Here is a 16,685-nt window from a genome sequence, read left to right on the forward strand (position 1 = left end):
GTAACCCAGAGACATTTAGGTACAAATTCAAGTTTTCAAGCCTCTTTGTATTCCCTAATTCACTTCATACATTTCTTAAAACTCTTTGCATGAGTTTAGAGAGGTTGGTGTTTGCAAACTGTTTCCTGATGTGGTTTGGAGGGGATTTCAAGCTGGAATTTGACATGCCAACTTTGGATACAGTTATAGCAAGCTGAAATTCTTTCTCCAGACTTGGAACTGATTCATCACAAGGGCGTTTCCTTGTTTTCAAGACGCCCAACTCCCTCCCTCCCCAACCCAGTCTCAAAGAGCAGGCAGATTCTGTGAAACGGTATAGAGAACAGAACTCTTTTCACAGGAATATTGGTGCAACACACGGTGAGTAAAGGAGCCTTGCCATTATTCCGGTTATTCGGTGAAACATAAACTTCCAGATTAAGAAGCTCTTTTGATGAGGGTTACTTTTTTTCAAGGTTAGACACAATGTCTGCATCAATTGAAAATATAATGGAATCCGTCGATTCCTCCAGATGTGTGGGGATTGAAATCTCCAACAAAAGCTCAAGCTATATTTTAACAGAAGCTGCGTAAGTACACCAACGTGTGTGTGTAATTGTTTATTTGAGAGTTGTGGATTACTTCAAAGTCATTTGCAGAGTTTAATGTAAATACTTGTTGCACATTATTGAGATTAGACCCAGTGTTGGCTTACTATTTCCTAGCACTATCAAAGCAGGAGATTTTGTGGAAAATGAAAAATACATTTGGTTACATTTTGACTCGATTGAAGCCAATTTGATACTAGTTACAGCACAATGCAAAAACAATTGCACAGTTAAAATGTTAAATGGTTCAATCAAGTTCAGATCAGAGACACCGAATCTTAAAGGGAAAGATAAGTATTCATTTTGAGGTGTAGACTAGTGCCAGGTTCTGACAAAGCTCTGGTTCTGATTTGACTGCCCTTTAGTTTTCCAATTCCATAAAGCTGATCTCATCCAAAACTCAAACCCTAACCCACGCCAAATCCAATTATCCTTGTACTTGCTGGCTCCAGATCTAACTTTGAAATGATTTTTATCAATCTGGTTAAGTTATGTTTGTACAATAATTATCAGGGCAAATTTCTTTTGTTTTTAATCACCTTTATTTCTTCTGCTTGTGAATATTGGAATAATACCATATCGTGTGTGATACTATAATCCTAAATTATGCTGGAGTGCGGTTAAGCAATGCCTTGATTTTAAAATGTTCAAACTTTGTGTCCTCAGACACCCCATTTCTGTAACCTCCTCCAACCCTGTCGACCCTCTGCACTCCTCCAATTCTCACATCTTGGGCAATCCCGGTTTTAATCATTCCTCAATTGGCAGCTATTTCATCAGCTGCCAACCCCTAAGTTCTGTCACTACCTTCCCAAATCTCTCTGTCTCTCCATCACTTTTACCCCCCTTGAGACACTCCTTAAAACCTACTTCTTTGACCAATCTTTTAGTCTTTATCCCTGGTATCTGTTAATGTTGTTTGATATTGATCCTATGTAAACATAAGTTGTTTTCATCTAAAGAAGGCTTGTGAGTATCACACCTTTTAAGACAATAATATGCCTACATTGTGTATCTTACAGGACCTACAGTGACAGTGGGCGTGTGAAAAACCCACCGCCACCCACCATTGACAGGGGGGAGAGCGGAGTCTGTGTGTTCATCAAGACCCCATTCACAGCATGTGGCTCTGTTGGAGTGTTGAGTTACAACTTTGGCAATACCCAGATCTCGCTGCTGGTTTCCAACCCTTATGACTATAGCAAGTACAGCATTGAATATGCTCTGTATATCCCTGACAGGCCCATTAAGACCGACAGTGCTTTGTACAATAAGATGTACTATGAGCTAACGGAATCGTCTTGCTTCACTAAGTCATCGCTGGGTAAAGGCAACCCATCTCTGAGCCTCAGAAGAGGAAATATGTCCGTTTCAGCTACCATGTCCAATGAGAAGAAAGCTATACTTAAAATAGATATTAGAGATATTTAACATTCTGGTAAATCTCTTAGAGAAACGGATACAAACCTCAGCACCAAGTGAGGCTATTATAGCTATTATAACTAATGCCATTTCCCTGTTCTTCCTATCATTAAATGTTATCTTTGAGTGTTTATCAAACTCGTTATGAATTAACTCCACTTCAATCACTAAAGGCCATTTTTTAAAACTAACTATTTGCTTGAAAAATGAATCTTTTAATCTCCTCTGCACAGGGGAAGCACTGGGAGTTCTCCAGTAACCTATTTGGCAGTTTTGTTTTACCATTTACAATTAAGCTTCCATCAATAATAAATCTATAATCTACTATCAGTACTACACAATTGTATGATTGTAAAGACCTTTGTGAAGTGATATTACAAAGAAATCAGTGTTGAAACCTTTTGATGTTAACAGCACCAGTATGAAAACATCTCTCTAATACACCGCTTCATCATTGGAATGTACTGAGACATGTTATAGAAATAAACAATTGACTAATTCATTGGGTTTTTTTTGCTTTTTGCATCATCTCTAAAGCAGCTACAACATTATACTTAAATATATGCATCTTGGAAAAACAAAAGCACTCTTTTTCTTTCCATTGTTAATTTCCCAAAATGTTGTCACATTCAAGTAACATCCTGAGACTGCTGAGATTGCGATGTGAGCCACAGGTTGTGCTACACATGCATTGGATGCAGTGATTTGTACAAATTGGAGATCGTGTCTCTTTACTCATTGTAAATGGTTTCTATTACAGTGATTAGAAGTGATAATGATGATTGGGGATTACGTGTATTTTGGCGACTGGAGATGGCACATCCTGTGGCAACTGGGGATCTGTTACATTAATTGGGAATGGTGCACCTGGAGAAAACACATGTTAGCAATGTCATATATTGTGATGATTAGCGACAGCCAAATTTTTTTCTATTCATTCATGGGACATGAGGTTTGTGCCTGACCAGCATTTATTGCCCATCCGTAGTTGCCCTTGAGAAGGTGGTGGTGAGCTGCCTTCTTGAAACGCTGCAGTCCATGTGCTGTGGGTTGACCCACAATGTCGTCAGGGAAGGAATGCCAGGATTTTGACCCAGTCACTGCGAAGGAATGGGGATATATTTCCAAGTCAGGATGGGAGTGACTTGGAGGGGAGCTTGCAGGTGGTGGTGTTCCCATGTATCTGCTGCCCTTGTCCTTCTAGATGAAAGTGGTTCTGGGTTTGGAAGTTGCTGTCTAAGGATCTTTGGTGAATTGCTTCAGTGCATCTTGTAGATAGTACACACTGCTGCTACTGAGCGTCGGTGGTGGAGGGAGTGGATGTTTATGGATGTGGTGCCAATCAAGCGGGCTGCTTTGTCCTGGATGGTGTCAAGTTCCTTGAGTGCTGTTGGAGATGCACCCATCCAGGCAAGTGGAGAGTATTCCATCACACTCCTGACTTGTACCTTGTAGATAGAAAGTTAGAAACATAGAAACCCTACAGTGCAGAAGGAGGCCATTCGGCCCATCGAGTCTGCACCGACCACAATCCCACCCAGGCCCTACCCCCACATATTTTACCCGCTAATCCCTCTAACCTACGCATCTCAGGATTCTAAGGGGCAATTTTTAACCTAGCCAATCAACCTAACCCGCACATCTTTGGACTGTGGGAGGAAACCGGAGCACCCGGAGGAAACCCACGCAGACACGAGGAGAATGTGCAAACTCCACACAGACGGTGACCCGAGCCGGGAATCGAACCTGGGACCCTGGAGCTGTGAAGCAGCAGTGCTAACCACTGTGCTACCGTGCCGCCCATGGTGGACAGGCTTTGGGGAGTCAGGAGGTAAGTTACTCGCCGCAATATTCCTAGCCTCTGACCTGCTCTTGTAGCCACTGTGTTTATGTGGTGAGTCCAGTTGAGTTTCTGGTCAATGATAACCCCCATGATGTTGACAGTGGGGGATTCAGTGATGGTTACACCATTGAATGTCAAGGGGTGGTGGTTAGAGTGTCTCTTATTGGTGATGGTCTTTGCCTGGCATTTGTGTGGCGTGAATATCCTGGAGTATGTAAGGATACTGTGTATTAAAAGGATCTGAGGATGTTTGGAGTTGTTAATCCTCCAATGTATGGAGTAAATGTGAGAACAGTTTGGGGAATGTGTCATTGTGGTTGAGCATTATATTATAGGGGATGACATAGTGGGTGGACCATTCCCATTCTGTTGCAAAGTGTGGTTTCAGGCGGGAAAAGCAGTGATTTGCCCATCAGCGGCAGGTTTCTCACTGTATTTGCAGCCAATTTGGCAAATATTTTGTAAAAGAGTCACGCTGCCTCCATGGCAGACAGCCTCTGATTCGCCCATCCCACCATTAGCTGAGAGCATTAATCCATGGGAACCTCCCCAGTTTCCCAGACATTGCTTCATGGACCAGTGATGAGAATGGCTGCTAACGTCTGCCCCAAGATTCAAGGAGTCATCTCTTGACAGACTGCTGAATGTCTGGAGAGGCCTGTACCCACGCACAGACAGGAGACTCTCGAGCAAGGTCACCAAACCCGCATGGGAGGTGGTGGCAGTGCTGGTCAGTGCCAGCTCCCTGTAGAGGAGGATGACCATCCAGGCAGGAAGAAGATGAATGATCTCCTCCATTCTGCCAGGGAAGTCACTCTTCTCATCACTCTCAACTCACACACCATCATCATCCACAGGGAGCTCACTCAAGTGACAACACCACTCCCTCTCCCACATCTTTCCTCATCTCCTCATTGCCTCCCTGCTCCCATTCATCAACCACACAGCCTGGCATCCTTAGCATCTGCCCTGGCACGCATCCTGCATACACTCTCTCCATCGGATTTTATGCAGGACAAGCTGGCACATAATAAACAGGCAAGGCCCCAGGCGGGCGGAGGAATGCTCGAGTTTCAAGCCCTCTCCCAGCTTGAGGAATGAACTCTCCAGCTGGCCGGGGAGGAAGATATCCACTCCTGGACTGAGGGTGTGGTGGGCACCAAAATATCAAGTGAGGACCCAGAACACCATCATTCAGCATGTCAATGTGAGTCCTGTCTCTTCTATCTGAATGCCCCTGCAATGCACTAATACAATCTCCCTTCTCTAACCCAGGGCCTCCACCAGCCAGGCACTAGAATCCATCCCAGTGACCAGTGAGGATGAATTCTCAGACTTTGAGATTGAAGAGATGTCACAGTTTTTACCCAAACCCCCAACCAGCGCAGAGACATTCATCTCAGTGGGACTTGGTATTAGAGAGGCCTCTGGTGAGCAGCTCATGCTTTCTGATCCACTGCAAGCAGAGACAGGGATGGCCCAGGGAGCCAGCACTCAGAGAACTGCTGGAGGCCTTGACTCTACTGAGACCCAGCCAGTTGCCTTGCCCCTGGGCCTAATCATGCCTCAGTTTCTGGAGCTCCAAAGGCAAAGTCAGGAACTTCAGGAAGGGATGTCAGATATTCTCCTTGGATTGAAAGGCCAAATGGAGGAGTCCTAATGCCTTTGTCCAAGGAGATCATGCCTGCACTCTGAGGCAGCCAGATCAACACTGTGAGGGTGGCGGCCTCAGTGGAGACATTGGCGCAAGAGTTCCGTCCTGTACAGGTGTAGGACATCAACTCCATGGTTAATGATGTGCACTCCATGTGCAGGGCATGAACTCCATGATTCAGGCACTTCTACTTGCCTTCACGGAGAATGGTGCAGGGAAACCATGACACTCACAGAATGGGGAGATCAGCGTGCAAAGGGTTAACTGCTGAGCGGTAATCAGTGGAACTCACACACAACAGTGGTGAGTGAGTAGGAACAATTGACTTAGCTGTCAGACTGAAGGAACATTATTAGACTATTTGTTATTGTTGTCATGCCTCTCTAATAGATTTGACATGCTGAGCCAGGAAATCACAGGCTATCCCTCTCCCTCTTGGTGAATCCTTCAGGTTGTGTCAACTGGACACCCACCCAACCCTTCCCAATGTCAAGGCCCATCAAGAAGGCAGAGGCCCAGCAGCTGGAGATTGCAGCCTCAGGATGGATCAGGTTTAAAACTGGTTTTCTTCCCCTTTTGATGATAAGTCCTTCCCTTCCTTCAGGGGCCAACAATTTCTCCCTTCTTTCAATGAAATCATTGTCCTTTTTCCCGCCACTGCCTATGGCCCCTCCCCCCCACTCCACCCCCTTCCCACCCGCCTGCTCTTCCCCCTCCCCAAGTGAACAGCCCTGCCAGTTCAACTTCTCACAGTGCATCACCAACAACCTGTCCTGGTTCCCCCATGCCGACACAATAGTTAAGAAAGCCCACCAATGCCTCTACTTTCTCAGAAGACTAAGGAAATTTGGCATGTCAGCTATGACTCTCACCAACCTTGACAGATGCACCATAGAAAGCATTCTTTCTGGTTGTATCACAGCTTGGTATGGCTCCTGCTCTGCCCAAGACCGTAACGAACTACAAAATGTCATGAATGTGCCCAACTCCATCCCTCCATTTGCCCAACTCCATCCCTTGACCTTGCGTGAATAACTGGTTAACCGCCACCCCAATGCTCCAGCCCTTGCAAGCATAGTTGGTTGCTCCCCTTGAATCTGAGGCCCAATACCCCTTCCTCCTGACTCCCCCAAATTCCGCACCCTAAATTCTGATCTACCCCAATCCCCACACTGAAACCCGAGCCCCATAGCTGGCTCCTTCCAGACCTTTCAAGTGCCCTCTCTCCCCGTAGACTCAGCAGTGGCCCGTGATGAAAAGTGCGCTCACATAAGAACATGAGAAATAGGAGGAGTAGGCCATCTAGCCCCTCGGGCCTACCCCGCCATTCAACAAGATCATGGCTGATCTGAGGCGAATCAGTTCCACTTACCTGCCTGATCCCCATATCCCTTAATTCCCTTATCGATCAGAAATCTATCTACCTGTGATTTAAACATATTCAACGAGGTAGCCTCCACCACTTCAATGGGCAGAGAATTCCAGAGATTCACTACCCTCTGAGAGAAGAAGCTCCCCCTCACCTCAGAACTCTCCTCAGCAGTACGGTTGCCAGGATCCCATTTTTAAAAACTTGCTGTAAATGGTGCCAATGTGATGTCATGCCACCATGGGCAGCCTCGCCAGCATGGACGGGGGGGTAGCAGGATTGCTGAGGGGAGGCCTGATAATGAAATAACAGTGAATGCAAATGGGGTTCCCGATACTACATGGCAGGAATCCCATTATGTCATTGGCGGGTGGAGGGATGTGGTTCAGAGACAATCTCTCTGGGAAATCTGCACATCTTTGGACTCCCATCGCCATTTACGCCCACTATGAACAGGGGCATGACATCCTGACCAGTGATTGGGAATGAGTCATATTGTTGTGGCTAGGGTGGGACATGTTACGACTGGGATGATGAAAGGCGATACTGCCTTTCAGTGACTGAGGTTTACACTAATCTGTTGTTTGCTACCTCAAAAGGAGTGAGCCCCAAGCAGGGCACTGCTCTTTTTACTAAGCCCCTCACACGCACATGTGGATTAAGCAGCTGGAAATAAGTAAGTCTTGTAGGTAGACAATGGACATATAAAACATCAAGGTAGCAGACAGATTGCAACTTATTCTGCGTTGGTCCTTGCAGGACACTGAGGACAGACACTTGATCCGGAATTTTATCTGTAAGTGAGTAGTCCAGTCTCGGGACGGGAAATGCTGTTCGAATATTGTGTCTCACTGATATGGATGTGTCTCAGTGAAGAGACCATGAGACTTGTTTATTTAAACATGAACCCTTCAATGGGAGTTTTAAAATATTTACAATGTGGGTGGTCATGAATGGAGCATGGGGAGGTGATGGCCAAGTGGTATTATCGCTGGACTATTAATCCAGAAACTCAGCTAACGTTCTGGGGACCCAGGTTCAACAGCAGATCGTGGAATTTGAATTCAATAAAGGATATCTGGAATTAAGAATCTACTGGTGGCCATGAAACCATTGTCAGAAAAACCCACCTGGTTCACTAATAAAGTTTCTTTATTAGTCACAAGTAGGCTTACATTCACATTGTAATAATCCCCTAGCGCCACACTCCGGCGCCTGTTCGGGTACACTGAGGGAGAATTTAACATGGCCGAAGCATCTAACCTGCACATCTTTGGACTGTGGGGGGAAACCGGAGCACCTGGAGGAATCCCACGCAGACACAGGGAGAATGTGTAAACTCCATACAGACAGTGACCCAAGCTGGGAATCGAACCCAGGTCCCTGGCGCTGAGGCAGCAGTGCTAAAGGAAATCTGCAGTCCTCACCTGATCCGGCTTACATGTGACTCCAGAGCCACAGCAATGTGGTTGACTCTTAACTGCCTTCAGCTAACTAGGGATGGCCAATAAACGCTGGCCAGCCAGCGACGCCCATGTCCCATGAATGGATTAAAAAAACATGTTTTGTGCATTTTACTTAAGGCTGCCTACTTGGGACAGACAGGATCAAGGGCCCCGTGAACCACTGTAGAGGGGAATTTTGGCTGGGGAAAACAGAAGTCATCAGAATCATTAAAAGGTGGAATAGATGATGTGGATAGATGAGACAGGGATGGAGAAATGAGAACATGGAATGGAGTCCTTCGAGGAAGTGGAGTGTCAGGAAGTGTTATCAAGGGATTTGTTGGAGTCAGTGCAACTTTGTCGAATTTTATTTTTTCATTTTCATTCAGTGAATATTAAACACCAGGCTCTTCCCAGAAATAAAGGGCAGAATTTAACATTTTTTCAGATGAAGTACGATGGTGGGCGGGATGGTCGTTGCGTTTTGCGCGGGTCACACCCAATCTTCTTCTTAAAGACTCATTGGTTATGCATCAGCAAGCTGCTCACCGAAGCACGTGGCTGATTGGGCACTGATTCGCCTGTCCACTGTTACCTCATGGGGTCAAAGTTCCAGACGCCATATTTAAGTAGCGCTCAAACACACATGCACTTGCTGCAGCCCAGCTGCGTGGTGTAGCCAAACAAAATATCCACCAGGAGAAGCAAGCCCTGTGCACCACGATTTAGCCATTGCTCCCCGGTGACTCTTCTCCAGACCACCAGCAAATTCCAACATGTCCTTCTCCCGGCGATGGCAGCAGGAGAGTGACCATCCTGAGTCGTCAGCCTAGGAGGAGGCCACCAGTGCTCATTGCACATAAAAAAAGAAACCCTCTGTTGTGCAGAAAAAAAAGAATGATCTCATCTGCTCAGCCAGGGTAAGTCAACCTTCTACTCACTCTGGACTCACACCTTGAAAAGGGCATCTGGCGCTCAGAGAGTTCCAACCTGCAAAGGTCTAACGCAATTTTAGCAATAGGAACATCTGCCCTGAATGTCTCACACACTTTAACATCATCAGTATTTCATGTACCATCCTGCACAAACAACATCTTCTGCCCTTACTGGGGAGGGACAGCACACACAACAGCCATCCTTGCTTTCTATTTTCTGTTCTATCTGTTCCCATCACATTCCACTCCCTCTGTCTTCATGCAGGTAAAGCCAGCCCAAAACAAGGCGAGATCCCAAACCCGTGAAAGAGCCTCCAAGGTCCAGGAGCTAACTCCCTTCAAGGAGAAGGCAGCTGAATTGGTGGGGGGAGGACAGGGATGGCTCCTATGAGGTGGAGATGCCGGCGTTGGACTGGGGTGGGCACAGTAAGAAGTCTCTCAACACCAGGTTAAAGTCCAACAGGTTTATTTGGAATCATTAGCTTTCGGAGTGCTGCTCCTTTATCAGGTGAGTGATGCAGTGCTCCAAAGCTCGTGATACCAAATAAACCTGTTGGACTTTAACCTGGTGTTGTGAGACTTCGTACTATAGTAGAGGCGAAATTGACCTGCTCCACTAAACCAGCACAGATTAACCCTCTATTAGTTGGACACATTATGATCTTCACAGTCAGCTAAATGTAATGTTGGATTCTGCCTACTCAGGGATCGATTCAATCTTCTCTCTCTTCTGGGCACCAGCAGGAGCAGGCAGAGACACACCTCCGGCCAGCACCCTCAGCCCCAGTCCCTAGTCCACCTTGGACGATGACACTGAAGACCCACTAGATGTTGAGCCTGCATCCTGCCCCTGGATAGAGGCACATGTCTTGGTGGATCCTAGATCTAGAATAGGCTGGGGTTCGCCATCTGGAGTTTACCTCACCGACAGCAGTCGGAGGCAGTGACAGCCCAGGTCTCTGGCACTCACGGGACTGCTGGAGAACAGCTGCCAGTTGAGTCCGAGTCAGGTGATAAGCCCCCGCACTCAGCCATTTCACACATGATGGAGATGCAAAGACAGGCAGGGGAATATCAGGCAGGATTTTCAGAGGAAGTCACCGGACTGGAATGAAGAATGGAGGAGTCTGTCCACTTTCTCTCTGTTGTCATGGCTCTGGCATGCAAGTGTCTCGATGTCTCTATGGGACGAGTGATGGTTGTCAGCAGTTTACAGCTGACTTGCTCAAGTCCCGCACTCCATTGCTGTCAGCATATGTGGGATCCATCAGTGCCTGGGCAAGAGGGTGTAGAGCATCTTGACCTCCCTCCATGTGCCCCTTCTCCTCAAGGAGTCAGGGAGGGACCCTCAGGCACCCAAAGGAAGAAGGAGCATCAAGCGGACATCCTGGGGCCATCCACCCAGGAGTCTTCAAGGGTATTCAGATGTTCCCAATCCCCTCTGCCTGTGACCCCATCAGCTTCGGCTGCTTAGGCCGAAGAGGATGCCCCTGCCCCACAGCGGGATACCCAAAGGAGGCTGAGGCCTAGGGCTTTCAGAGGACACCTGCCAGAGTCATCTCAGACAATAGGGCATGGCAATCAGCAGGCTGCCTCCACCTGTGCTGTGGATCTGAGGGTTGCAGCCAGGCGTAACGATTGAGTGTGTTAAGATAAGAAATTATGAATGTGCATTGATGCTCATTCTTTGTAGATATAACTCACCTTTGTAAATGAAACTATATTTTATGATTCAACATATCATGTTGTAAATAGTTCGTGCATCAGATGATATGTGATATCTTATTTCAAGGGAGACCTAAACTCCCACTCCTCCATTGTGACCTTCAAATTCATGCTCTGTTTAGCAAAGTCATGTTAGTCACTTATCCCTTGTGTTATGTAAGGGAGATGTGCCAAATCAGTGCCTGACAGAGCATGTAGATACAGAAGTATTCTTTTAAATCTTGTAACACATGATTGAATTATGTGTGCTCCTGTCTGTTAGAGGGTGACAGTTAACATTGCAGCGTTAGCTCTGAGCTGTGTTCCTTGTGAGTGTGAAAGCACATGAACCGGGTGCACTATGTTTTCTGTAACAAGGTCTAATTCTCAATGGCCAAGTGTTGTGTGCTGGTGGCAAGGACTGCACAATGTGCAGTAAACTCAGGCTGAGCATTGCTGCGCTGCCTTTCACATTGCACAGACGCTACATACCAGCATTGGGAACTGACCTTCCCAACACTGATCCCTTCATTATCCTTGAGTGTTAATGGTCCCAAGCTGAATGATGGGTTTGCTTGATATGTTAATGATTGGAAAAGTCTTCCGAATCATTTCCATGCTTCTAAGGGACAGAAACAATGCACACTTGTCACCTTGTGTGGACTTTGCTCCTGCCGGAAGCTTAACGGCAGTCATTGTGTCACGGGCATGTCCTCCGCTCCATGTCACTGCAATGGCATCCTTCCATGGAACACTGCCATCAAGTTCCGGCCCTTTTAAGTCAAGGAGATTTCTGCCTCTTTCGTGACTCCCTTGGGCAAGTGATAGAATCATAGAATCCCTAGAGTGCAGAGGGAGGCCATTCGCCCCTTCGAGTCTGCACCGACAACAATCCCACTCAGGCCCTATCCCTGTAACCTCACATATTCACCAGGTTCACCAGGCTGATACCAGAGATGAGGGGTGTTGATTATGAGGAGAGACTGAGCAGATTGGGTTTGTACTCGTTGGAATTTGGAAGGCTGAGGGGGGATCTTATAGAGACCTATAAGATAATGAAGGGGCTGGATAGGGTAGAGGTGGAGAGATTCTTTCCACTTAGAAAGGAAGCTAGAACTAGAGGGCACAGCCTCAAAATAAAGGGGGGTCAGTTTAGGACAGAGTTGAGGAGGAACTTCTTCTCTCAGAGGGTGGTGAATCTCTGGAATTCTCTGCCCACTGAAGTGGTGGAGGCTACCTCGTTGAATATGTTTAAATCACGGATAGATGGATTCCTGATCGGTAAGGGAATTAGGGGTTATAGGGATCAGGCGGGTAAGTGGAACTGATCCACTTCAGATCAGCCATGATCTTATTGAATGGCGGGGCAGGCTCGAGGGGCTAGATGGCCTACTCCTGCTCCTATTTCTTATGTTCTTATTTTCTTATATTTACCTTGCTAATCCCCCTGCCACTAAGGGGCAATTTAGCATGGCCAATCCACCTAAACTGCACATCTTTGGAGTGTAGGAGGAAACCGGAGCACTCAAAGGAAACCCACGCACACAGGGAGAATGTGCAAACTCCACACAGTCACCTGAGGCTGGAATTAAACCCGGGTCCCTGGCACTGTGAGGCAGAAGTGCTAACTACTGTGCCACCGTGCTGCCCATGATCTCCCCTTTGAAGAATCAGATTGTGCAGTGCACAGCTGGCCACTCTCTATGGAGACAACTATAGAGCCCCATCTTAATGGTCCAAGCATTGGAAGCACATCTTCAGGATGTCAATGGTTTGCTGTCTGATGGGCCTTGTCACAGGTTGCACTGTGTTGTACCTCTCCTCCAAGACACTTTGAGGACATCACACGGGTGTCATAAGACAAGTCTTCTGTGGGTAAACTCTATCTCCTAACAGTAAACACTGCAAGTGCCGTGGGCCCCTAAAGATTTGTGGTACCTGGGAATGTGTCAGGATGGAAGAACCATCAGAATGCCCAAGGAACCTGGCACAAACGTGCATGATCTGCTTCTGATGGTCACAGATCAGCTGCATGTTGAGTGAGTGGAACCGTTTGCTGTTGATGAAGATGGGTGCTCTGCCAGGAAGCTCCTAAAGCTCTATGACAACCATCATGGGCAGTCAGATCTAGAATCATAGAATCCCTACAGGGAAGAAAGAGGCCACTCAGCCTATTGAACCTGCACTGACAACAATCCAATCCAGCCCCTATCCCCGTAGCCCAAGGAATTTATCCTGCCAACCTCCCAGACACTAAGGGGCAATTTAACATGGTCAATCCACCAAACCTGCACATCTTTGGGGTGTGGGAGGAAACCGGAGCACCCAGAGGAAACCCACGTAGGCACGGGGAAAATGTGCAAACTCCACACAGACAGTGACCCAAGGTCGGAATCAAATCCAGGTCCCTGGCGCTGAGAGGCAGCAGTGCTAACCACTGTGCCACCATGCCACCCTGGGATCACAGCAATTCCCAGAAATCTAGCAGCCCGGCTTCCTTTATCAAGTGTGAATTGGATGTAGTGATGTGCCTTACTGTGAAGGGCATCTGTTTCTTCCCTTATACATTTTAGATTTCTGGGACTTACTGCAATCTCTGGCTTCCCACAGGTGTGGGCTGCCATAGATTGAACAAAAATATAGTTCCCCAAAGAACTGCTGGAATGAGCCGCTTAGAAATAAATAGAGTTCGGTAGTCACTTCTACAGCTACTGGCAAGGAATGCTGTCAATGGACTATTAATCACAGTGTATGGAAATTATTTTGTTGAGGGAATTGTTAGTTAAACATGTGATATCCATTGTCCTATAAATAAAGCCAGCTTGGAACACTTTGTGGGGAGAGTTTATTGTAGGAAGTCTCTTACAATAAACTGGCTTGAGCATATAACTCCAGTCTGGAGTGATTCTTCCACTGCAGCCACTTGTTGGGAGTAACAATGGCCTCCCAGTCTATGTGCTGTCAGATCCTCAGATAAGAATGCGGCAGATTGAGCAACTGCATCCCTTGACAACTGAAGGTATCTGTGGCACTCTCTCGCTCATCTCTAGATATGAGAGCCATCTCCATTAGACCCTTAGGGTCCGATTTTACCATTGCGTTGCGCCCGATTTTGGGTTTGAAAGCTTGGTAAAGTCGGGCGTGAGGTGAGTAGTGTGATCCGCGCCCGCCTCCGCGCCAGTTCCCCCTTTACCAAGGCCCGAAAATGACCAAGATTGGGCCCACGCCCGAAACAGGCTCGATGGCCATTTAAATGCATTTGCATGCACTTAAATTGACTCAATGGGCTGCACGCCCAACCTTACCGGCACCTCCCTCTTTACCACCATGTTCGCCCATCCAGAATCAGCGCGAAACAGACATGGTGTACAAAAGTCCGATTCGGGCACTCCAGTTAGTGAGGAGGTAAGTGCCAAGCATCCGATGGCTCTCTGCTTGAGACTGATGGTGGTTTGGGGGGTCGGGGGGGCGGTGGGGAAGGAGAGATCCGCTGCCACTCTGTCTCTGATCAGTGGGGGGAAGGGGGGGGTTCGCTGCCACTCTGCCTGTGATCAGTGGGGGGGAGGGACCCGTGGCCGGTCTGGGTGGCATGGGGGATGGCGGGATAAGTGGATCAGTAATGTTGTGGGGGTGAGACAATGTCTGTGGGGGCCAGGGGGAGGCATTATCCGGCCCAAGGGCGATGTGGCAGGCGAGCCGCATTCTATCATTTTTTTTCTGCGCATGCGCAGTTGGAGGCGCCAATCGGAGCTGCAGGGTTTCGGGCGCGTTAAGCCCCGCCCACAGGCTTGTGCAGCGTGATTTGGACTCGCTGATATTTTTTCAGGCAGAGTGCGTAATGGGGAGCCTGAGAACGGGTCTAAAAGTCGGATCTGAAATACTCCCAGTTTCAAGTCCGCCCAGCACTTAGAATCAAAATGGTAAAATAGGGCCCTTAGTTGGGCAAAATCCAAGTGAATATGACTGACAGGGGAGCTTAGCAAAATGGATAACATTGCTGTCACATGATCCCAGATTAAGGAGGCAGTATTTAATTTGATTGGCAGATTGAAATCCCAGACACACAGAGCTGAGAAGAGACAAAGGAATAGTCTTTGTTTGTCTCATGGTGGAAGCAATCTAGATAGAGAGGAAACGTACTCTGCATTGACAAAGGGGTGGGGGGGGGGGGGGTGGTTTGAGAGATTCTTGACAAAGTTATGGATATATGTGGATTAAAATAGAAAAGCTGGGCTCCAATTAATTAATTAAGGGATAAATTGCATGAGTTTAGCTCCTTTAACATGGGCAGAGTTGTATGTTTTGTGTCTCAGGGCAGGCACTAGGAGTGGTCAGAAATGAGACACCTCTCATTAGAAACCTGGATTCATAGAATTATGGAATCACACAGCACAGGTGGCGATTTGGCCCATCACACCTGTGCTAGCTTTTTGGGTGAGTTATCTAATTAGTCCTACTCCCCTGCTCTTTGTCCACAGTCCTTTGGAGACATGGGTTCAAATCCCCCCACAGCAACTGGTGGCATTTGAATTCAATCAATGAATCTGGAATATAAAGCTGGTCTCAATGATGGTTATCATGAAACTATCATAGATTGTTGTAAAAAGCTAATGTCTTTTGAGGAAGGAAATCTGCCATCCTTACCTGATCTGATCTACATGTGACTCCAGAACACAGCAATGTGGTTAACTCTTAACTTTCTCTGTAATAGTCAAGTCAATCATTCAAGGGTAATCAGCAAAGGGCAACAAATGCTGGCCTTTACAGCAATGCACACACCACATCGAAGAATTTTTAAAAATCCAATTACTGGAATGGCCGGTGTTATTGTGCACCTGATGTAATGGTGTAATAGATAGTTAAGGCGGCACGGTGGCACAGTGGTCAGCACTGCTGCCTCACAGCTCCAGGGACCTGGGTTCGATTCCCGGCTTGGGTCACTGTCTGTGTGGAGTTTGCACATTCTCCCCATGTTGGCGTGGGTTTCCTCCCGGTATTCCGCTTTCCTCCCGCAGTCCAAAGATGTGCGGAATAGGTTGATTGGCCATGCTAAATTGCCCCTTAGTGTCCAGGGATGCGCAGGTTAGAGGGATTAGCAGGATCAATATGTGGGGTTACGGGGATAGGGCCAGGGTGGGATTGTGGTTGGTGCAGAATCGATGGGCCAAATGGCTTCCTTCTGCACTGTACGGAAATCTATGAATTGAAAATTTGGACTGAGGGTTATGCCCACTCCGAGTGGCCTCAATGACTGGCAGCAGAGCTGGAGACAGCACCACCTCAGCCATCGATAATCCATTCGTACCATCGGGGCTGCTGCTGTCCCCAGGAGCTCCCGGCCAATTGGAGGGAAACGGTGAGCACTGCACCTGGAAGAAGAAAACATCTCTGCAAGCTCTTCCAACCAGGCAAACGGAGTCAGGGGAATCAGGGCAGTCAGACCGGCCACAGCAAGGGGAGGGGAGGGGAGGGAGGGGAGGGGAGGGTTGGTGGAGACAGATGGCACCATTGTCAAAGGATACCTTCACAAAGTCAGGCGTTTCATCTCATGGCAGATTAAATGATGGAGGACCCACCCATTGCTCGTAAAGGCCAGTGACAGTGACAAGAAAACCTTAAATGGCTCAGTCGTCCTGGGGATAGGAGAGCCTTCTCCACCTTCCTCTCTGCTAACAAGATAGCATGATGGTGGGAAGATAAACCGCCCACCGTCTCTCAGTCTGTCC

At 47.5% G+C, this 16,685-nt stretch overlaps 1 protein-coding gene across 1 annotated transcript; it reads left to right on the top strand.

Annotated features, from left to right (window-relative positions):
* The first annotated feature begins 240 nt into the window (after nt 1–240).
* LOC144479291 (uncharacterized) lies at nt 241–2,508 on the top strand. Its single transcript, XM_078197974.1, has 3 exons — nt 241–360; nt 456–569; nt 1,610–2,508. Exons 2-3 carry the CDS (start codon nt 466–468, stop codon nt 2,016–2,018), a joined length of 513 nt encoding a protein of 170 aa, XP_078054100.1. The 5' UTR covers nt 241–360; nt 456–465; the 3' UTR covers nt 2,019–2,508.
* Nucleotides 2,509–16,685: the final 14,177 nt, after the last annotated feature.

This window comes from Mustelus asterias, chromosome 25 (genome assembly GCF_964213995.1).
Source record: "Mustelus asterias chromosome 25, sMusAst1.hap1.1, whole genome shotgun sequence".
NCBI lineage: Eukaryota > Metazoa > Chordata > Chondrichthyes > Carcharhiniformes > Triakidae > Mustelus > Mustelus asterias.

Bases quoted from the DNA above. Each gene is read 5' to 3' on its own strand.
- LOC144479291 (XM_078197974.1), top strand. From the start codon at position 466: ATGTCTGCATCAATTGAAAATATAATGGAATCCGTCGATTCCTCCAGA. The intron at 570-1,609 runs GTAAGTACACCA...TGTATCTTACAG, and splicing joins TATATTTTAACAGAAGCTGC to GACCTACAGTGACAGTGGGC.